The following is a 22066-nucleotide window of genomic DNA, read 5'->3' on the forward strand; positions in this document are numbered from 1 at the left end:
GTCCTAAATTATGAACGAAATTTATTCCAACCAAAATACTAAAAGGGACTATGTGAAAATACTGGTGGTTTCCAACATATGGGAATAAGGTAGAAGTGTGGAGTCTAATGCGTAGGGTCCTCCCTGGGACAGTCTGGATGACCTTAGTCTACCATATGCTCAGGTCAGGTCATATGCAGGGCAGTGGGGCAAAGGACTAAAAAGGCAGGCTGGCATCTCACATGTGAATGGCAAGGTGTCTGAACTTCACCCTTCAAGTAATGGGAAGGGAGAAACTGAGGGAAGGATCAGAAGTTAAGCAAAGTTGAATCTGTAGTGGGTATAGGAAGAACTGGGGGAGAGTGAGAGGGCAGGAGACCTCAGCTCTGCCCTCTTGGCTAGTAAAAAGACCCCGGTGGGCACTGGGTTACAGACATTGAGGCCTATTGGAAAAAGGATGACCACTGCCTCACAGACCCACCTCCTATCCTCTCGGTGCTCAAAGTACCCCCGTCCCCGGTTTTCTTCATAAGGCCTCTTGCGACTCTGGAATTGCTGTCTGTCTGGTTTGTGTTGAGATGCTTCAGGTGGGAGGAAGCTGGTGGGTGCTTCTTGCTTCATCTCTGTCTTCACTTCTACAGTCAGGACAAATCCAGATGGTTAAGACACTCAGAAACTCTTCAGTTATCACTTTTCTGGTCCCCTCTACTTCAGGAGATAATGGCAGGATCCTGACTATGGTGATGAAGGTCTGGGCACAGGCTCTTGCTAGGTTCAGTGGAAGCCTGCTGAGGGAACTGAAAAGGCTGTACTGGAGGACAGGGCTAGAATAAAGCGAGGCTGGGGATGACCATCCAGGCCCAGTAGCATCAGCAGTTGATAGGGTGAGAGATGTCAGTCAGATAATTCTCAGGCTTCGTGCGGAGGAGAGGGGACTTCAGCACTAAATAAGGAGAAGCTCTCTAAGGCCCTACTCAAAGGCGAATGACTGCCTGGGCTACCTTGCCAAAGGCAAAGTAAAGTTGGGAAACTTGGGAGCTACTATCGCATGCACCAAGTAGGAAAGAGCCCTAAAAGCCTTCTACCATTTCACAATTCTGCATTCTATAATTTCTTCTCCCAGAGAATCTCTTCACTTCAATTCTTACAGAGCTTCTTCAGTCTAGCAATGGAGGGGAAAGTCAGTTCAGCAGTGCTGTGGTCCCCCACCTAACTCCATGGGCTTTAATCACTATTACAAAGCCCAGAAGTGCTCCAGAAGGGCGGGTCTGCATGTAAGCCAGCCCACAGGTGGGATGGCCTTATTAAATCACCCCACAAACAGGAAGTCAGGATGGGATAACACGCTGTGGACCACAGGAATGCCCCAGGCTCAGGCAGATTCCAAGAATCCGTGCCTGCTGAGAGCAAACTGTGGGTTCAGACTCACCTCATCTATGGATGCTGTGGGTCACTCACATCACATCTACACACTTCAGCATTCAACTCAATACCACCTTGGAGCACTCCCTGGCTCTGGCACACAGACAAAATCTCAGAGAAGGCTCCTCGTTCACTAGGGCAGAGATGGTGCTCACTCACACGGACAGAGCTTCCTTGGTTCCCATCACAGCACTGGGCTCAAGGGAGGCCCTGATAAATGTCTGCACAGAAAACAGTCTCCTTGGGCCAAATGATCCCACAAGTCTCACAGAGCCTGACACAAATCTACAGTTTGTAACCTACATTCATTAAAATCCTGAGCCACTCTCAAGAAATGTCTGGGGATTTTACTTTGTGGGTGAACCAGAATGGAATCAGACAGAACCAACTAGACTGACTACAAAAAGGCACTGGGACCACAGCACAGTGAAAGGAGCACAAGACTGGGAGTCAGTCCTGGCTCTGTCGTTACTCAACAGTAGGACCCCGCTTCCCAAATACTAGGTAAGGAATGCTGCGTATCAACCAAGAGCAGTGGCCCAGAAGCCAATTTAATTTCTGGGATCCAACCCTAGCCCTCAACCTCCCTCATCTGTAAAATGGGGAGAGATCTACATTATAATTGTGCTTTCCAAGCTTGTACTGTAGAAAACTTTGTTCTACAAAGACACATTTACATATTTGGGAAATGCTGGGTTTAAACAATGTGACAGAGTTTTTCCCAATCCAGGACTTCTGAGCATTTTTAATGAGCACAGTGACTCTCCCAGAGGTGGCAAGGTATATGCTGCATTTTTCAGATGCATTTGGCCAAGGTACTCTTCTCTGAGACGTCCTTAGCAATATCTCCTGCAACAATATTCTTCAGAACATGGCAAATACTAGACTAGATTTCGAAGGTCCTTTCTAGCTTCAACATTCTAAGATTCTAAGTAGGACTCAGATATTGGCCTCCAGGTCTAAGCTCTCCAAGATGTTGTTACTAACATCTGATGACAGATACCTTGAAGACTCCCCTATCCTAATACTTGCAAGTGAGACAGACTAAATTCTTCCCTTCAAAAAGATCTTGCCAGAGTGACCAAGCCCAAAGATTGCCTGAAAGGAAGATACAAAGTTTCTGGGAAGACAGGCAGTAGGCAGAAGGTAAAGGCCACCCGCACATAGATTACATCTCCTTCAAAAGAGATGTATCACATGCGCTTTCCTACCTGGGCGATAGGCCTGCTGCTGCTGGTCGATTTCCAGTGGTCTCCTCTCGTAGCCTGACTCGTTCTCTTGCTTGATGACCTGTGTCTCATAGAATTGGTTCTGCATGGTAATATTGTCCATGACATCTTAAAACAAAAAATGGCCAGTTAGAAGGGCATTTCTTGGGACTAGAGGTAGCTTTTAAATACAAAACGATGCCATCCCCATTGTGGACAATCAGTCTTCCAGAGGCTAAAAGATGTGAAAACACCTTCAGATGGAAACCCACCTGGGCAGTCAGGGGCCCCAGCTGCCTAAGGACAGGCCCTCTTGCCCCTCAAAAGTTAGTGATCTATCTGTGACTAGGTTCTACAGAATCCTAACACATAAAACCAAATGAAGCAGAAATGCTCTGTTTGGAGCAAGGAGATGGGAAAGTTGAAGAAGGGGTCCAACTTGACCTCCCCTCTAAGTCCCCACTGGGGTGGGGGGCAACTCCATGAACACAGTTTAAAAATTACCAGCCCAGCTGTTCCCTGACAGAGTATAAAGCTTAGGGAGTTGCCTTTAGGGTACAACCTTAAAAATTGTTCAGAGCACAAACCAGTCCTCTGTCCAACCCAATTCACTATTCCCACTTGCATAGCCAACTCTCCTTATGAATTTCTTCCGCCCTGCAATAGCTGTAAAGGTAAGGGATAACCATCTCAGTTGAAGGGGAAATGGGGGGGGAAGGAAAGGAACTGTTAAGAAAACAGGAGTTATGATAATAGTGGCCTTCAGGCTCATTAGGGATAAGCCCTAAAATATTTGGAGTTAGGCAGGAAGTGTTTCAGGAAGGTGTTTTTGTGGGTCCAGGAGGAACTCAACTGAAGGGTGGCAAGAATAATAATATCAGGGAATTTCCTGTGGTTATGATTTAGTGCTTTCACTGCTGGGGCCAGGGTTTAATCCCTGGTTGGGGAACTAAGATTCCACAAGTTGTGCAGTGTGGCCAAAAAAGAAAGAAAAAAACAATATCAACTATTCATGGAGTGGAGTACATACTATACACCACATGCTAGGATATAACTAAGAACAAGTTTCAGCTTAGTCAGACAGATACACATTAAACAAATCTGAAAGTACAAAAATTGTACTGTGTTAAGGGCTCTGAAGAAGTACCAGGGGCTGAGATCAGGGACCCAGAAAGTAACAGATAAGCCTGGACTCAAAGGATACATAGTAGTGACAATAACCCAGTGATGAGAATGGAGAAAACATTCCTGGGGTTTGGGCAACACATGATAAAGTTCAGAGATGGGACTAAAACCTGAAACTCCTTCAAGGAGAACCCTGTAGCCAAACCCAGAAAGAACATTGGAAACCTAGGTTGAGTAGCAAGCAGGTTCTCCACCCCAGGGGCAGGCTCTGCAAGATGCCTCCAGGGCCCTACTAGTGGCTGTGCCAGGACCAGTGAGGCGGAACCATGGGGAAGAAAGACTGTTCTGCTGCTTGCTAACTGACTGGATCCTTTCTCAGAGGACAAATGTATCTGGGCACAAACCAGGTGCGGCCCAAAGGGAGGAAAGTCACACAGATCACGTGGTTCGCTACAGGTCTGTTTACCAGGGCTGAAGGAAGGGTTGCGGGGGGCATAAAAGGGGCTCAAAGGATTTTGCTGTAATGGGTAGGAGAGAAAGGAAGACACAGAATAACTCCTTAATTAGAACACAGGGGGCCCTTTCATACCATCGCGTTCAACACACAACATCGTGTGTTGTTCTTGCCACAAAAGCCTCATATCTTTCTTTCCGAGAATCTCTCCTGCGCTCACAGAGGAAGCCTCGCCCAGAGAAGCTTATGATTCTGGGGCCCTTCTCTGTTCTCTAAAACATTTACCTCCTAATAACAGGCAGGCCCAGTGCTAAGCCCCTTACACATGTAATCTCATTCATCCCCAAGCGGGGAGGGGGGCACTATTATTATATCCCAATTTTACACACAAGGAAGCCAGAGCTCAGAGGTGAAGTGACTTGCCCAAGACAAAAATCTGAGTCTAGAGCCTGTGCCGTAAAGCATATCACTTTTCTTTGGAGACATTTCCAGCCACTGGCATTCCTGCCAGGGTCTTGCCTGCCCTAGGCAGGTACAGGGCCACTCCTCCTTCCTTGACAGGTCTCTGCAATGGGAAGTACTCCTCCCAGCATCTGAGTCCTAGACAACCACCCTCCACCTCAAATCTACCCTCAGATTGCCCTGCTCTAGGAAAACACGTAAATACCCTGTGCCAACCCCAAATCTAGTCTCTTCCCTGATCCTCTTGCTTTCCTCATTTCTTTAGTCCCACAGCGCAGGGTGCCCTCTTTTTCAGGTAAATAATACAATCTCTGGATGCCAGAGTTCTTTCTACTTACTCTTCAACTTTTCCAATCACCATGTCCTGTCCTGCTAGAAAGCCACCCGCTTTTAACTTGATTTACTTCCTTGCATACCAGGGTCTCTTCCCTTCAGAAAGTCACAGATCTACTCCATCCCCTCTCCTTCAGAGTGTCTGATGCAGAGGTTCTCAACCACCCCTTGAGGCCTCTCCAATCCCTAGGCGCACACACACACAAAAACCCTGCTTCTGAGGACCGAGGAGCCCTCTCATGGAGATGCTCAGCCCCAGAAACACTTCCCCCCCTTCACCCTGAGGCCCCCTGCCAAGTCAACAAGTATTCTTTCACCCTCCACATCATACACACTCTTCCCTTCCCTACATTTGACACACCAGCTACACTCTTTTCTTGTGCATGATCCTCTACCCCTAATCCCTCAACTTCAAACTCCACCAACCTGTTATCTACCCCACCCACTCTCAGCTACTCTTTTTCTCCATCCTGTTAATCTAAGACCATTCAGCAGGAGCCACTGCGTTATCTGTCCCCAGTGCCTTCCTAGCTCCAGACCTCCAGGTACTTCACCCAGTGAAGTAGCCTTCTCTCCCCCACCAGCTGCTGGACATCGATGTTCCATATACCTTCTCTAGAAGTCAGCCAAAAGGGCTCCAGATAGCCAGCATCAAATGCCCAGGTTGCCCATGCCTCAAGGCTGGCCTTTCAGCCCTGGATCTGAGACCCTCCCCCAGGCCGTCCTCACACTGATGGGGTCCCCCATGGTACACATGGTGGTCTCTCGCATCCCCTAAAAGCTCCCCAGTCAATCACTAGAACGCACAGTCCGTCAGACCCTCCCTGGCCAGATACCGGAACTCCATCTTACCAACCCATCCCAATAACAAACATGAGAATTCCCCGGTACCCCATCCAGCAGCAAACTCCAGGATCCTCCATCCTCAAAACGGCCCCAGCCCTGAAAACACGGCTCCCAAGCCTACCCAGCTCCAAATCTTAAGATCACCATCTTTAAGATCTCAGTCTCCTAAAAGAGATCCCCTTGTTCTTCCGACTGTCTTCGGTTCCAAAAACCACGGTTTCCGGTTTCTGAGCCGCAGGCTCGGGAATCCTCTACACCCCCACCCCGGACCTGCCTCATCTCCGAAACCGAGAGCCCCCACTCCAGTATCTTCCCTGTGCCGAATGCCAGGATCCACCCTCCGGTCGTCCCGCGGGCCTTGTCCCCCGATCCTTTTCAGCGGCGGGGAGCGGTATCCCCCGATCCTCAGACCGTCTCCCCGACCTCAGGCGCCGGACTCCCGCGTCCCACAGCCCTTCCTCGGCCCGGAGTCCGGGCTCCCCGGCCCCCGCCCCGCGCACTCTCACAATGTCCGTCCGGCCCCGAGTAGCCGCCGGGCTCCGGGTGCGGCTGCAGCCCGGGCGGCGGTGGCTGCGCGGTCCCCTCCAGCTCGGAGCCCCCCTCGGTCTCGACCTCCTCGTTGTTGTGCCCGGGTCGCCCCGGTTCGTCGTCGGCCTCGAGCTCCCGCTCGTCGTCGGGCTCCTCGGCCTCCAGCGCCGCCTGCAGCCGCTCAGCAAGCTCGGCCTTGAGGCCGCGAGTGTCCAGGCCGCGGCGCTGCAGCTCCTCGCGAAGTTCGTTCACCTTCAGACGGCGCACATCCATGGCCCGGGCCCCCGGGGCGGCCCCCGAGCCCGGCCCGGCCTCCCAGGGCTCTGTCCCCCTTAAACCTTTCCTGTCAGCAGGCGAAGGGGGAAAGGGGGGGGCCCCCCACTCCAATGGCGGCGGCGGCTCAAAATGGCCGCCGCCGCCGCCTCCCCCCTCCTCCGTGGCCTGGCCCGATGCAACACGGTTGCCAATTGGCCACCTCATAGGAGCAACGGGCGCGGGCCCAAGGGCTCAACCAATCAGAAGGGGTCTTTCAAAAGAACAGCAATGAAAGGGCTTAGGAGCTGCCGGGGAGGAAGCGTTGGCCTACGTCGATGCCGGGACCGAAACGGGAGGGCGGGAAAAGGAGGGAGGAGGGGCGCGCGGTGATTGGGTAGTGCCCGCGCGCCCGCTCCCGTAGGGTCAAATGAGGGAAAGAGAGTAAAGATTTGGGCCAATCAGTGATGGGGTCTCAGAATGAGCGCCGCACGGCCTTCCCTGCGCGGTCCTTTCATCAAACTAGTGTCTCTGTAACACATATCTTGATTGGTCTAAATCTCCCGCCCCTAGAGGAGTCCAAGCGGGTAAAACCACCAGAACCAATCAAATGGAGAGTCGGCAGACCCACCCCCCCCCCCTTTCACGATTGCCTTTAAGAAACCGGAAAGAGATGAATTCACTAAGGACCTGCCCCTTGCCGTTAGGGCGGTTTCAAAACAATCTGTCCACCAATCTCAGTTACTGACTTATCTCACTAAAGCTAGTATAGTTGCATCGTTTTAGGAAAACCTAAACAGATTGGCCATTCTGGTTACGGACGGCCTTACAAATTTCGCTGTAGAGGAAGTATATGAAATCGAGATTAAGTAGATAAATTATTCTTAATCTGGAAGAAACTCAGTTGCCTGTAAGAAAAGCAACCCTTTGACTTCAGAGTCCTGAAGGTTTGAAAATAAAAGCTAGACTAACAGCGGGAGAAAAGTTATAATGGGGAATCGCACCCTCTTCTCTTTGATAGTACATTTCATCGAGCGCCTCCTTCCACGATCGTAGCTGAGCTGTCTTTATGGTTGGTATCTTACGTGAATGGACGCTCTGCACGCGATCATAGAGCCTTTCCCTCTGGAAAGACCTCAAGTTCAGGGGTCTGTACCCAAATCCTCTATAAATTACTGTTCGGTAGATCCGCCTGTTTGGCGTCAATATGATAAACTCAAACACACAGGTCCGTAGTTAAGGCTCTGTTAAACGTCACAGTTTTACAATGTCTAACCCTGTCGCCTAACTCAAAAGACACAAAACTTCTGGAAGGTACACTATCGAGATACGCAATGCAAATGCCCGCTGCCCACGGAGCCATATCTAAAACCCACGAAAGCCATACACAACCTCTACTTAGACAAAGGCGCACACACAACATAGATAAACAAATGGCGTGTGTAGGATCAGATGCATCCATTCAGGGGATAGTACACCAAACTGCGATGTAGGTGTGCCCATTAAGGTTGGCACAGCAGGCAGCATCAAATGATATAGACACAGGACAGTTACACTACAAGCTTACACCACGGCAACCTAGACACACAGCACCCACTCAGAAGCGGGACAGACACTCACGTGGGCCCGTAGGTTCCAGTCCAGACACCCCGCCCCTCGCCCACGTCCGACTTCCTCTCTCCTCCCAGCTTCCCACAATGATTTGTTCTAAAAAAGTTTGTGGCCCGGATTGAACTGTTTTTCATTCTCAGGACCTACCACTGAGGGGCGTCCGGGCGCTGCCAAGGGTTCCTCCGTCTGCTGCTAGACACACCCAGGAACTTAGCCTGCGATTCGTGAAAAACACCGTGGTCTTGTCTTGGCAGGAATCCCTTTGTGGGCCCGTGGTTATCGGAGGTACTCTGTGCTTGTGTTTTCTATGTGACTCTGAACGTTTGGGTCTGTGAGTCCCCTTTAAGTACTCTGTGTCTGTGTGTGTGTGCTCAGTCATGTCCAACTCTTTGCCACCCCATGGACTGTAGCCTCCCACGCTCCTTCTGTACATGGCATTCTTCAGGCAAGAATACTGGACTGGGTTGCATTTCCTTATCCAAGAGATCTTTCCGACCCAGGGATCGAACTCGCATCTCTTGCTCCTCCTGCATTGGCAGGCAATTCTTTACCACTGTGCCATCTGGGAAGCCCCCTCAGTTCAGTGCTCAATCGTGCCCGACTCTTTGCGACCCCATGAATCGCAGCACTCCAGGCCTCCCTGTGTCCATCACCAACTCCCGGAGTTCACTCAGACTCACGTCCATCGAGTTGGTGATGCCATCCAGCCATCTCATCCTCTATTCTCCCCTTCTCCTCCTGCCCCCAATCCCTCCCAGCATCAGAGTCTTTTCCAATGAGTCAACTCTTCACATGAGGTGGCCAAACTACTGGAGTTTTCAGCTTTAGCATCATTCCTTCCAAAGAAATCCCAGGGCTGATCTCCTTCAGAATGGACTGGTTGGATCTCCTTGCAGTCCAAGGGACTCTCAAGAGTCTTCTCCAACACCACAGTTCAAAAGCATCAATTCTTCAGCGCTCAGCTTTCTTCACAGTCCAACTTTCACATCCATACATGACCACAGGAAAAACCATAGGTACTCTATATGTCTGAGTATTTGTGTCTGTATCTGTTTTACTCTAGTTACTCAAGTTTCTTCTTATTCTTGGTTGACCACCTGCCAGTGCATATTTGTAAACATGTTTGTGTAATTTTGTGTTTCTCTGTCTGAATTTGTGTCTCTGTATTTGTGACCAAGAATCCTTGAGTTTGTCCGTTAATTAAGGAGTCTGTTACTTTGGAAAATAGAGAGGATCTCTGTGTGACCTTGTGAATATCTATGTGCTTATTTTCGTCGAGTCTGGCAAGTCCGCTTTTCTTTGTTTGCCTGTCCTTTTGTCTTTGTATCTGTTCACATCTACCCTCTTTAGTGAGGGGAGTACTCCAAGACCCCCACCAAACCCTCCTTTTTACAGAAGCTGAGTTGCCTGGGAAAAGGGCCATATGACAGCCAAGTGGAGACAAGAGGAGACAGAAGCATGGTTACAAAGTTTTATGTGATCTGAGCCCCACTGGAGGTGCCAGGGTTCACACTCTGTTCAGGAGGCATAAAGGACTGGCTCAGGGGGGCAGTATGGCCCCCAAAAGAGGGATATTGTCCTCTGGGGAAAGGAGGCGTCTTTATTGCATTGCACAGGTTTGAGGGGGCACGCCCCCACATGAAAGGAAGAGGAAGCAGAGGTGGCTAAGAAGGGAAGGGTCACACAGGATAAAACTATAAGGTTAAAACCTCAGAATTTTACTTTGGAATTCTAGACCTTCAGAATCTTATAACATGTGAATCTTGGAACCCAGAATCGTAAAACTTAGAACCATGAATTCCTAGACCCTTAACTAAAATCCTGTAAAGAGAAGATGCAGCATAGAACTTAAAGGTGTCCGAAATTAAAAATGATTAGAACTTTGGCATCCAGTTTGTCACCACTAACCGTGGAATATCTATACCATAGATGCTGAGGATCCAGAATCTTGGACCAATAGGATCTAGAATGCCTTGGAACACAGAACAGAACAACATTAGAATCTTAGAGTTTAATAATCTAGAATCTTGAAGCATATGATCTGGAATCTTAGACACAGAGACTCTAGGTTCTTAGACTAAGCCTTAGAACATCACATCTTAGAACATTAGACCTTAGAACCTCCATCTTTAGACTATTAGAACTTTTGAATTGCAGATGCTAGCATTTTAGATCTTTAGGATCCACAGTCTCATAACAAGGGTTTCAAGGATCATAAAGCCTTAGACTCTGTCACTGACCATCATTAGAATCTTAGAACTTGAGAAGATCAAATCTTGTGGCTTATGATCTGGAGTCTTAAAACCAGAAAAGTTATACTCTAAGAGGCCCAGAACTTCAAATTTTAGAACATAAGGCCTTAGAACCTCCATGTCTAGAACTGTAGGATTTTTAGAATTGTAGGATCTAGTATCTTACACCCTCAGGACTTAAAACCCTAGAAAAATAAAAATCTAAAATCACAGAGCCTTAGATTCTAGAAATAGAATCTTAGAGCTTTGTAACCTAAAATTTCATGGGCTTTATGAAGAATCTCAGAACCAGAAAAATCTAGAGCCACAGCATCTCAGAGCCTTAGAATGTAGGCCTTAGAACTTCCATGTCTAGAACCTTAGCACTTTAGAATTAGAGACTGGAATTCAAAGTCTTTAGACTCAAAGATTCAGCTCTGAAACTTAGACCCTGTGAATCTAGACTCTTTAAACCTTAGAATCTAGAATCTTGGAATGTTAAACCTGGGAGGGCCCTCAGGGATTTCAGTCTAATCCCTTTCTTTTACGCATGGGGACACTAAGGTGTGGAAAAGGGAGAGGATCTGTCTGGGATGGAAGTGGAACAGGTAGGAAGAGAGGGCTATGGTTGGGGGTAAGGTCTGGAGTGGGAAAGTAGGGGGCCGTCCCCCAGTGGCAGTGCCTAGCTTGGGTCCTGAGAGGAAGTCCCAGGTGGAGGGTGGTCTCAGGCGCCGTCCTCCTGCCCCGGGGGTGCTGGGGAGCTCCTTTCAGCAGGCAGGATGGGGCCAGGGGCTGTAGAAGGGCAGAGGACATAGCGGCCGGCAGGATGGACTTCAGCGGCGGTGAGGCAGCTGCAGGAATCCTTAGGGTCAGGCTGAGCTGGGGGGTCCGCTCCTCCAGCAGCTCCAAGTGGTTCAGAATGACCTCCACCCTCATCCATGTTGACATAGAGGATTTCGTCTGGCTCCTGAGCAGGGGGCAGGGCCTTCAGCGTATTCTCCAGGTCTTCCCGCAGCTCTGCAAAACTCGGCCGGTCCCGGGGGTTTAGCTCCCAGCACCGGGACATCAGGGCGTACCTAGGGCAGCAGAATGAAGGGTGGGACACTCAGCAGGGGCTCAGACAGGGAGCCTCCTGGGAGCTTGGGGGCATTTTAGGACACTCGGGACTGAGGGCATTTCATGGGAGTGGAGGGAACTGTAGCAGTTTCGAGGGGGGCACCTGTGGGGATTTGGGAATTAGCAAGAGTTTCTAAGGGGAGTCCTGGAACAGACACTCAGGAGCTGGAAGATGTCTTGGGGAATCTTTCTAGGTGTGGGGTAATGTTATGGTGAGGTTTTGTTAGAGCAAAGCTTCCCAATATGGCTTCTCAGGACAGACTCTAGCATCAAAGCTTTGCAAGCTGTGTTGGTTTAAAATACGAACTCAGGACTTCCCTGGTGATCCAGTGGTTAAGAATCTGCCTGCCAATGGAGGAGACACAAGTTCTGTCTCTAGCCCAGGAAGATTCCACATGCCACGGGGCAACTAAGCCCACATACCACAACCACTGAAGCCCACATGACCTAGAGCCCGTGCTATGCAGCTGCAACTAGAGAATAGCGCCTGCTCTCTGCAACTAGAGGAAGCGCTCACACAGCAGTGGAGACCCAGTGCAGCCAAAAAAAAATTTTATATATACATATATATATATATATATATATACACACTCAAATTCTTTTGACATTCCTCCCTTCAAAAGATAGAGCACTGCATTCTGACTTGGTACCAATGATAGTGTGTGTGAGACTTCTTTTTTTTCTTTTTTTTTTTTGCCATACCACGTGGCATAGGAAACTATTGAACACATGCCTCCTGGAAGTGCAGAGTCATAACCCCCAGACTCTTAGGGAAGTTCCATGGTGTATGTGACTTCTGAGACTAGGTTGAAAAGGTATTGTGGATTCCTCCTTGTTCTTTTTGTTGGGATGCTCATCTGGGGGAAGCCAGCTGCCATGTCATGAGGACACTCAAGCAGCACTGTGGAGGGTTCCATGTGGCAAGGAACTAAGGCCTCCCGCAACAGCTATGTGAGTGAGCCAGCTTCCAGTCCCAACCTTCAGATGACTGTAGCCCCCCTGATATCTTAACTGTAACCTCACTGAAACCCTGATTCAGAATCAGCCTGCCAAGCTGTTCCCAAACCCCTGACATTCAGAAACCATGTGAAGTAATAAAAGGCTTGTTGTTTTAAGCTACTGGATTTTGGGGATATAGATAACTAAAACACCAGCTATGCAGCCTTTGGCAAATGATCTTCCCTTGATGTGGGTCTCTGGTACATCATTTACCCAGGGGAATACTAATGGTACCTTGAGTGCCTGCGTGCTCAGTTGCTCAGCCAGGTCTGACTCTTAAACCTGATGCACTGTGGCTGGCCAGTCTCCTCTGTCCATGGAATTTTCCAGGCAAGAATACTGGAGTGGGTTGGTATTTCCTTCTCAAGGGGATCTTCCCGACCCAAGGATCGAACCCGTGTCTCCTGCACTGGCAGGAATGGTATTGTTTATCACTGTGCTAACTGGGAAGCCCTACTAATGGTGGCAACCCACGTCAAATGCCTGTAGTAAGGACCAAATGACTTCATTTCATGCAAAGCACCTGAAACCATGCCTTCTAGTAAGTTCTATGGAAATTTTCACTCTTCTTATTCCCCTCAGCTCTTGGAACACCCAAGGAGGACTTGGGGAGTCTGAAGCCCCAGGCTGTCTTCTCTTTAAACATCTTCTCATTTTAAACATCTTCTCTTTATCCCCCAAGTTCTCTTCTCTATGTATTTCATGGGATGGCAAAGTATGATAAGCACCACGCTAAAGGATTCTGAGAACATCTAAGGGGAGCCCTGAGAGTTTGGAGAAGTTCATTATAAGGGTTTGGAAGAGGGTTGTGGGTGTTGAAGAGCACATGGGGGAAGCATGGGTGCTCAGGAGTCTGGATGGAATTAGAATTCTTTGGGAATGGGAACTGCAGCCCACAGATACCTGGCAGGAGACTGATCCAGCCTAAATTTGGCACAGAGCAAAGGAAGAAAGGGCACCTTTTGTTCATTCATACCTCTCGGGCTTCTCATGTGGCATGAGTGGTAAAGAACCCGCCTGCCAACACAAGATATAGTAAGAGATGCGGGTTTGATCTCTGGGTGGGTTGGAAAGATCCCCTGGAGGAAGACGTGGCAACCTACTCATGCCTGGAGAATCCCATGGACAGAGGAGCCTGGCGGGCTACAGTCCATGGGGTCACCAAGCATCGGACACGACTGAAGCAACTTAGCACACCTCTCGAGCTAATAGTGGTTCTGAGGAGCATGGGTGAGGGGCAGATAGGTTCCTCAACAATCTGAGGGATTCTGTGCAGGTTTTTCTTTTTTGGGGGGGCCGTGCCAGGTGGCACATGGGATCCTAGTTCCCAGACCATGGGATCAAACCTGCGCCTCCTGCAGGGGGGAAGCTTGGAGTCCCAACCACTGGACCACCAGGGAAGTCCCTGTGCAGGTTTTAGAAGGTCTTGGATATGTCAGGGCCATGTGGGGTGCTCAGAGTTTGGTGATAGAATCCCATGACGTAGGGGAGGGGAATCCTGAGGGTCCTCACAGTCCGTCCAGACAGTCCACGGGCTGCTTCAGGCGGTTTCCCTGGCGCAGGTAGTCATAAATCTCACTGTTCTCCACTCCTGGATATGGGGTTTGCCCTCGCGTGGCAATCTCCCACATCGTCACCCCAAAGGACCACTGTCAGGGGACAGAAGGGAGAAAATTAGAGGGTCTCTCCTGCACAAAGACGCCCTCACCCAACACACAGATACACCCACACTTACATGTACACAGATGTCTTTGTGGGTGCATCAGAGCTAGTCACAGAAACACTCTGGTGCACGTACACACTTACAGAGGCAATTTGTGTGCACACCTAGACCTGCTCACCCATGCACACACTTACACACTCCATGGACACGTGGTCTAGGGTCACCCTCCACACCCTAGCTGTACACGTGTATACACTTGCCACTGCCTCTCCCAACCTAAGCTGTCTGCACAGTCCATGTAGCAACCTGTCACCATGCACACATAGCCATGTGCACACCCCCCCCCCAGCATGTCCACACCACCGTTCACAGACGCCCACCACACACGGTCCATGTGGACAGGCCCCTGCTCAGGGAAGCCCTCGTGTCCCCAGGAGTCTGGGTCGGTGTGGGATGATCGGGCCACGCCCTCCCCCTACTCCTGCCGAGGTACACGTACTACATCGCTCTTGCTGGTATAGACACGGTCTGCCAGGCTCTCGATGGCAATCCACTTGACCGGCATCTTGGCGATGCGTCCCTGACGGTAGTAGTCCCCGTTGTAGATCTTCTTGGAGAGCCCAAAGTCAGCCACACACACCGACATGTTCTCATTCAGCCTGCCCAGATTGGGGGAGAGGAATGGGGTCACAGCATTGCCCCCTCCACCAGGAAGCCTGCCCTCACTCTCAGACATGTCTCTGTCTCCTGCCCTGGCTGTCCTGCTTCGGGGTGAAGATCGGTCAGCCCCCAAACCTGGGAGGGAACTATGTTACTTCTTATACCCTCTGTGAAAGGTGGGTCTGAAAAGGGCTGCTAGGGGGCCTTCCCAGCTCTGGCTTTTTGCCAGATTCTAAGGTCCTTCCCAGGCTCCTTAGGTTGGATTCTCTGATATTTAAAAAAAAAATTTAAATAGTTATTTGACTTCACTGGGCCTTAGTTGCTGCACTCAAGATCTTCACTGAGGCATGCGGGATCTAGTTCCCTGACCAGGGATCAAACCCAGTGCCCCTGCATTGGGAGAATGGAATCTTAGCTACTGCACCACCAGGGGAGTCCATTTAAAAAAATTTTTTTGACGTATACTGTATGTATACAAAAACATGCACAAATCTTAAGTGGAGAGCTCACTGGATTTTCACAAACACACCTATGTAACTAGAACCAAGATTAAGAAAGAGGATATCATGCGGCAGCTGTGCAATGGAATACCACACAGCAAAGAACAAGAACTACAGATACGTCCGAGAACATGGACTGATCTCAAAAACTTCACGCTGAGCAAGAGATGCCAGACACAGAGGAGTCAAAATTGCAATTCCATTTACATGACGTTTAAGAACAGGTGACAGAAGTACAGAATAGTTGTTATCCCTTGAGGGCAGTGGCTGGGAAGGGCAGGAGAGAGCCTGCGAAGGGCCAAGAAATGTTCTTTATCTTGATTTAGTGGTGGTTGTTTCCATGGGTCTGTGTGCACGCTCAGTTGTGTCCAACTCTTTGCAGCCCCATGGACTGTAGCCTACCAGGCTCCTCTGTCAATGGGATTTCCCAGGCAACAATCCTGGGTTGCTATTTCCTCCTCCAGGGGATCTTCCCAACCTGGGGATTGAACCTGAGTCTCCTGCATCGGCAGGTAGATTCTTGACCACTGGGTCACCTGGGAAGCCCTTCCATGTGTCTATAAATATGTAAACATTCATTGAACTGCAGGCATAAAATGTGTATATTTTAGTGTATGTAGAATAAACATCAATTTTTTTTAACAAGAAAGAAAGATTACCAGACCTTCCTTCCTAGGGTATAATTACCCCTTGTAGGGTGCCTGAGATCTTCACTTCTAACAGTGTGGATTACTTGTGTTTGTTTTTGCGCTTTATATACATATAAAATTTGAATATGGATTGGATAGGAGACTGTGTTATGGAATTATTGTTAATCTTCTTAGGTCTGAAAACAGAATTGTGATTGTTTACGCTTAAGTCCTTATTCTAGGAGACACTTCTTGAAGATTTAGGGGTGGAATGTCACCATCTTGGCAACTTACTTTCAAATGGTTGAGGGGAGAGAGAGACAGAAAAGAGAGGAGAAACGTGGCAAAATCTCAACAAGGAGGAGATATGGGTGTTCGTGGCACAATGTTTTCAACTTTTCTGTAGATTTGGAATTTTTTCAAAATAAAAATTGGGAGTGGGGTATTCCCTGGTCCAGTCATTAAGACTCTGCACTTCTGCTTCAGGGGGCACTGGTGCAATCCCTGGTTGGGGAACTAATATCCTGCATGCTGTGTAGTGGGGCAGGAAAAAAAAGAAAATTATACAGTTTTGCTGAAATAAGCTGGATAATACCTAAATGAATTGGAAAGCTATGCCATAATCATGGATTAGAAGACCCCAAAATGTATAAAAGGCAATTCTCCTCAAACTGACATGTGCATTCCATGGAAGGTAATCAAAACCATTTGTGAACATTTGCATGTCTTACTGAAGATTCTCTGATTCTCCAACCCCAACTTCTTTTTAAATATTTTTAAGAATATTTATTCTTTGGCGGTGCTGGGTCTCAGTTGTGGCATGCAGGATCTTTGAGTTGGGGCATGTGAACTCTTAGTGGGTCAAGCCCAGGCCCCTTGCATTGGGAGTGTGAAGTCCTAGCCACTGGACCACCAGGAAAGTCCTCTCCAGCTCCAATATATGAGTCCAACATTGTAATGAGACTAATATTCTAAGCTTATGTGTCACACACACACACATAGCCCTTAGACCAGGTTCTGGGCTATTTTTTGCTTATCCCTTGGAGAGGAAATCAACCCTGAATATTCATTGGGAGGACTGATGCTAAAGCTGAAACGCCAATACTTTGGTCACCTGAGGCGAAGAGCTGACTCATTGGAAAAGACTCTGATGCTGGGAAAGACTGAAAGCAAGAGAAGGAGGCGACAGAGGATGAGATGGTTGGATGGTGTCACCGACTCAAAGGACATGAGTTCGAACAAACTCTGGGAGATAGTGAAGGACAGGGAAGCCTGGCATGCTGCAGTCCACGGAGTTTCAAAGAGTGGGACATGACTGAGTGAGCAACTGAGCAGCAACAACTTAGCAGGGGGCGTGGTCTCTTTATCCAGTGTGGCCACTGCCCAAGTGTAGCCCCAGGCAAGACACTCAGCTTGGAGGGGGACAAAGATGAAGCTTAAATGTCACCACCCTCTTGGGTTTCCTCTGCCCTTTTGCTCACATCCTTCTACCTACTGAGCCTGCCCCTCTCCTGTTCTCTGTACATTCCAGCACATGCGGGATCTCAGTTCAGAAAGCTGGCCCCAACCTCCCTGCTCATCTCTCTCTTCCACTCCTGAGCTCTGACTTGCTTGAGGGGTGTGTGTGTGTGTGGCACCTTCTTCCATCCTGGGAAGGAGGGTGGGGGTGGGTCCCTGAAGAAGGGGGATTCCTGGAAGGCTGGGCACTCACATGCAATTCCTAGCAGCCAGGTCCCGGTGTATGAATCTCTTGGTACTCAGATACTCCATGCCACTGGCAATATCTGCCATGAACTTCACCAGCATCTGGGTGGGCAGGAACTGGGCGGGGGTGGGCAGGACACGACGGGGTAGAGATCAGCGGAGTCCCAGAAATCCATCCCTCTGCCCTACTAGCTCTGCCCTGTGATGCTTTCCCATGCCTCTGAGACTCAAACTCCACCCCTTTCCATATCAGCCCTTTGTCACCCCCTCCTATCTTCCTCTCCTGTCTTGATCTCCCATTGTGCTTGCCCTTGACATACCCTCCAGCAGGGACCCCTTTCTGGTCTTTCAACAAGCCATGCTTGTTTCCACCTCTGAGCCTTTGCACATTCTGTGCCCTCTGCTGGGACCACTTCCTCCCAGATCTCCCACTTCCCACCAGTTAGCTCCTCTTTGGATCTCCTCCATAAGACCTTCCCTGTTCACTCAAACGAACTGCCTGGCCTCCCTGTCACTCATCCTGCTCTATTTCCTTCCTGGCACTTAAAAATTATCATGCTTATTCATTTGTTAACTTGTTTATTGCCTGGTCCCCCACCTCTGGCAGACAGCTCCTCCACGAAAACAAGCTCTTGGTCCCCATCACCTTCCTAGTGGCTGAGCAGCGCTAGGTACCTAATGCGTGCGTGTGTACTTAGTCGCTCAGTCATGTCTGACTCTTTGCGACCCCATAGACTGTAGCCCACCAGGCTCCTCTGGCCATAGATTGCACAGGGAAGAATACTGGAGTGGGTTGCCATTTTCTTCTCCAGGGAATCTTCCCAACCCAGGGATGGAACCCACATCTCCTGCACTGGCAGGCGGATTCTTTACCACTGAACCACCTGGGAAGCCCTTCCATGGGTCTATACACAAGAAAACATTCACTGAACTGCGTGCAACAAATGTGCATATTTTAGTGTACGCAGAATAGACATCAATTTTTTCAAATAAGAAAGAAAGATTACCGGGTACCTAGTAGGTGCTCATTTAACACTTGTGGTCCAGATAATAAAATGCCCTCACCACTGGCTGGTCCCCGAGCCGGGAATAGAGAAGGAAACTGTGTAGGTCTCCGTGTTTCATGAAGGGTAAGATGACCACGGGCGCCGGGAAGCCTTCTCGTTCAGAACCCTGGAAACAAACGCCTGAGTCCCGCCCCCCCCAGGCAGTCTCGTCACTGGAGGTGGGCAGAAGGGGACGCCACCCCCACTCCCACCTCTGTTTCTCCCCCCTCCCTCTCAGATCTGGCCTCCAAACTGTTGGGGAGCGGGGGGTGGTGGTGGCAGGGACCATGCGTCAGAGAAGCCATGTCCAGCACTGGTTCCCAGGGATGTTTCTCCAGCCCTCCTGGGGACCTCAGCTATTTCTGGGAAAGGTCAGAGGTCACATTCCGAGCTGAGGGAGAGAGGAAGGGGGGAGCCTGCTCATTCTGGGAGGGGGGGGCGGAGGAAGCCTGGGGGTTTGATCTTCCCAGTGCCTGAGGGAGGGTTCTTCCCTCTGGTGCAGCCTGCATGGGGCCACCAAATCTGCCCCTCCCTCACCAATGAGCCTCATGACGTTGGGGTGGTCGAATTCCTTCATGCAGACGGCTTCACTCAGGAAATCCTCCAGCTCTGACCTTGTGCAGATGGCAACTGGGAGGAGAGAGGAAGGTGGAGGAGGCGGAGGGAGGACTCTTTTCCTCCTCCTCCTTATTACCATCATCATCTTCTCCTTCATCAAGCGTGACTAGTAAGTACCAGGGGCTGTACTCAGCGCTTCGCGTATTAACCCATTTAACCCTCTGAGGAGCTTCTATTTCCCCATTTTAAAGATGGAGAAGGGAGCTACAGAAGGATGAGCTGGTTGAATGGCATCACTGTCTCGACATGAGCTTGAGCAAACTCAAGATAATGAAGGACAGCGAAGCCTGGTGTGCTGCAGTTCATGAGGTCACAAAGAGTCTGACACAATTTAGTGACTGAACAACAAGAAGGATGGAAAGACAAGGCACAGAATGTTTAAGAAACGTGCCACAGCTTGCAAGAGGAACAGGCAGAGTTCAAACCCAGGCAGGCTGGCTCAGGGGTCCATGTGTGGGCTCTGTGCTAGGCTGCTTCCTAGCACACTCCCAGCAGCCCTAGGATGTAGATGGTTGTCCCTGTTTTACAACTCAGGACACTGGCTCAGAGAGGCAAAGTGACTTGCCCAGCGTCACACAGCTGGGATTCAAACCCAGGTCAGGAACATAACCCAGTATTCAGAAGGCAGTCAATAATGAATGAATGAATGAGTGATGACTCCATAACCCAAGATTTTTAGCCCTTGTGATTCTGAAACGATCATTCCTCCCTCCAGCATGACCCTCTAAGCTTCATCCCTATGTGGAAAAGCTTGACCCTGGCCTTTCTGTGCTGTGTGAGCTCAGACTGGACTGGCTCTCACCCTCTCTGCTGATGTAGATAACATGGTTTTAGTCCACATTAACTGTGTGTACTATGTGCCAAGCCCAGCATTAAGTGCTTTGACATATAATACCCTAGGAGGTAGGAACACTATGATACTTTTTTCCGGGTGAGGAATGGTAGGCTCAGAGAGGGGTAGTCACTTACTTGAGATCATAGTGAAAGTGTTAGTTGCTCAGTCATGTCTGACTCTTTGCCACCCCATGGACTGTAGTCCACCACGCTCCTCTGTCCATGGGATTCTCCAGGCAAGAATACTGGAGTGGGTTGCCATTCCCTGCTCCAGGGGATCTTCTCAACCCAGGGATTGAACCTGGGTCTCCTGTATTGCAGGCGGATTCTTTATCATCTGAGCCACCAGCTAGTAAATGATGAAGCCAGGTGTGCCTCATTCTGGACCATCTCATGCTCTGCTATGTATCACATGGGGCTGGCCCCTGAAAACTACATTGCCCAGGCTCCCTTTCCTGCTGTTTCCTGTTGGAACCCGCCAACGGGAAGCACTGATGGGAGACTGGCAGGTGGGTGAGAGGAGGAGAGAAATCAGGGCGTTTCACCCTCTCTCTTTCCGCTTCCAGTATTGCCTTGGTGGTGGCTGTGTCTCCTTTGTGTTTCAAGCTCCCACAAGGTAGCCCCTAACTCTGTGATGCCTCAATCCCATCAGCGGGCCCTGGCTGTGAGCTCTGGTAACTCCGCGTCCTCTCTCTGCCCCTTCCGGCCACTTGCTGCTGCTAATCTCTAGGTTGTCTTAAGTGCACCCTGCTGTTCCTTCAGTTTTCCCTGCACCTTTGTAGTAATCTCCCCGTATTGAGTTCCTTCTGTTGAAGGACCTGGCAGGAACTTAATTTCTTGTCTGGAAACACTGAAGTTCTAGGGTTGGGCTAAATTGCTGTCACCTTTCCTGTTCTTCTACCTCCTTAGGGGCACAGGGGAGGGGCCAGAGGTTAAGGGATGGGGATCCCACATGGGTGCACACGTATGTACATACTCACTCTTCATGGTCTTCACAGCCACCTTGAGGACGGAGTCGTCCTGGTTGAGCTGGCCTTCCATCACAGCTCCGAACTCTCCTGTGGGGGACCAGAGAGAGACTTTGACATGCGTGGGGGGCACCACCCCCCCAGTTGACTTCAGGGGGGACGCTGTAGGAACTGCATTTCCTGTGGTTGGGTAGGGGTGGGGAGATGAAGGACTGCATGGCTCAGGGAGATGTGTGTGTGTGTGTGTGTGTGTGTGTGAGGTGGGGAGCACTCACCCTCTCCCAGGGTCTTCCCCAGAGCCACCTTATGCCGGTCCACCATCACATCCCGCAGTTTCTCCTTCAGCTCTTCGCTGATGCCAAGGCTGTTCACTGCATGGGGGGTGGGAGCAGAGCTGACATCCAGGCAGCGCCTCCAATAAGGATACAGGCGTGCCTCATTTTACCGCACTTTGCAGATATTGTGTTTTTTATGCACTGAAGGTCTGTGGCAATCTTGTATCAAGCAAATCTATCGCTACCATTTTTCCAATTTGCTTTGTGTCTCTTGTGTTATATTTTGGTAATTCTTGCAATATTTCAAACCTTTTCATTATTATTGTATTTGTTATGATGATGTGTGATCTTTGATGTTAGTGCTATAAGTCCCTGAAGGCTCAGATGGTGGTTGGCATTTTTTAAAGCAATAAAGCAATTTAAGATTAAGGTATGTAGGGACTTGCCCCAGTAGTTCAGTGCTTAAACCTCCAAATTCCCACTGCAAGGGGCAAGGGTTTGATCCCTGGCTGAGGAACTAAGATCCCACTTGCCATGATGTGGCCAAATTTAAAAAATAAATAGATAAAATTAAGGTATCTAAATTGTTTTTAAAGATATAAT

General features: G+C 49.5%; 2 protein-coding genes and 1 long non-coding RNA gene across 7 annotated transcripts in view; 1 reads left to right on the forward strand and 2 right to left on the reverse strand.

Moving 5' to 3' along the window:
* HNRNPUL1 (heterogeneous nuclear ribonucleoprotein U like 1) overlaps positions 1 to 8256 on the reverse strand; it is a 35129-nt gene extending 26873 nt beyond the window's left edge. Inside the window, exons 1-3 of one of the 3 annotated variants that reach the window (XM_005911982.3) lie at positions 8230 to 8256; positions 2613 to 2738; positions 461 to 614 (exon numbers count right to left, since the gene is read on the reverse strand). In XM_005911982.3, the coding sequence (XP_005912044.3) occupies positions 461 to 614; positions 2613 to 2733 (275 nt within the window). In that variant the 5' untranslated portion in view covers positions 2734 to 2738; positions 8230 to 8256. Of the gene's footprint in view, positions 1 to 460; positions 615 to 2612; positions 2739 to 6335; positions 6772 to 8229 lie in introns of those variants that run through there. The other 2 variants (XM_070387656.1, XM_070387657.1) reach the window with 2 other exon arrangements.
* Positions 8257 to 8281: 25 nt separating this feature from the next.
* LOC138991766 (uncharacterized) lies at positions 8282 to 21194 on the forward strand. The gene is made up of 3 exons (XR_011467633.1): positions 8282 to 8505; positions 19271 to 19495; positions 20542 to 21194. It is a non-coding gene; the product is annotated as an uncharacterized lncRNA (long non-coding RNA).
* The window catches only part of AXL (AXL receptor tyrosine kinase), a 34956-nt gene continuing 22567 nt past the window's right edge, over positions 9678 to 22066 (reverse strand). For all 3 annotated transcript variants that reach the window (XM_070387660.1, XM_070387659.1, XM_070387658.1), the window contains 8 exons: positions 21464 to 21559; positions 21201 to 21278; positions 19306 to 19398; positions 18788 to 18909; positions 17730 to 17839; positions 14729 to 14888; positions 14079 to 14215; positions 9678 to 11527 (listed from right to left, as the gene is read on the reverse strand). In XM_070387660.1, coding sequence (XP_070243761.1) covers positions 11176 to 11527; positions 14079 to 14215; positions 14729 to 14888; positions 17730 to 17839; positions 18788 to 18909; positions 19306 to 19398; positions 21201 to 21278; positions 21464 to 21559 — 1148 coding nt within the window. In that variant the 3' untranslated portion in view covers positions 9678 to 11175. The remainder of the gene's footprint in view (positions 11528 to 14078; positions 14216 to 14728; positions 14889 to 17729; positions 17840 to 18787; positions 18910 to 19305; positions 19399 to 21200; positions 21279 to 21463; positions 21560 to 22066) is intronic.

Source organism: Bos mutus, chromosome 18 (assembly GCF_027580195.1).
Source record: "Bos mutus isolate GX-2022 chromosome 18, NWIPB_WYAK_1.1, whole genome shotgun sequence".
NCBI classification, from domain to species: domain Eukaryota; kingdom Metazoa; phylum Chordata; class Mammalia; order Artiodactyla; family Bovidae; genus Bos; species Bos mutus.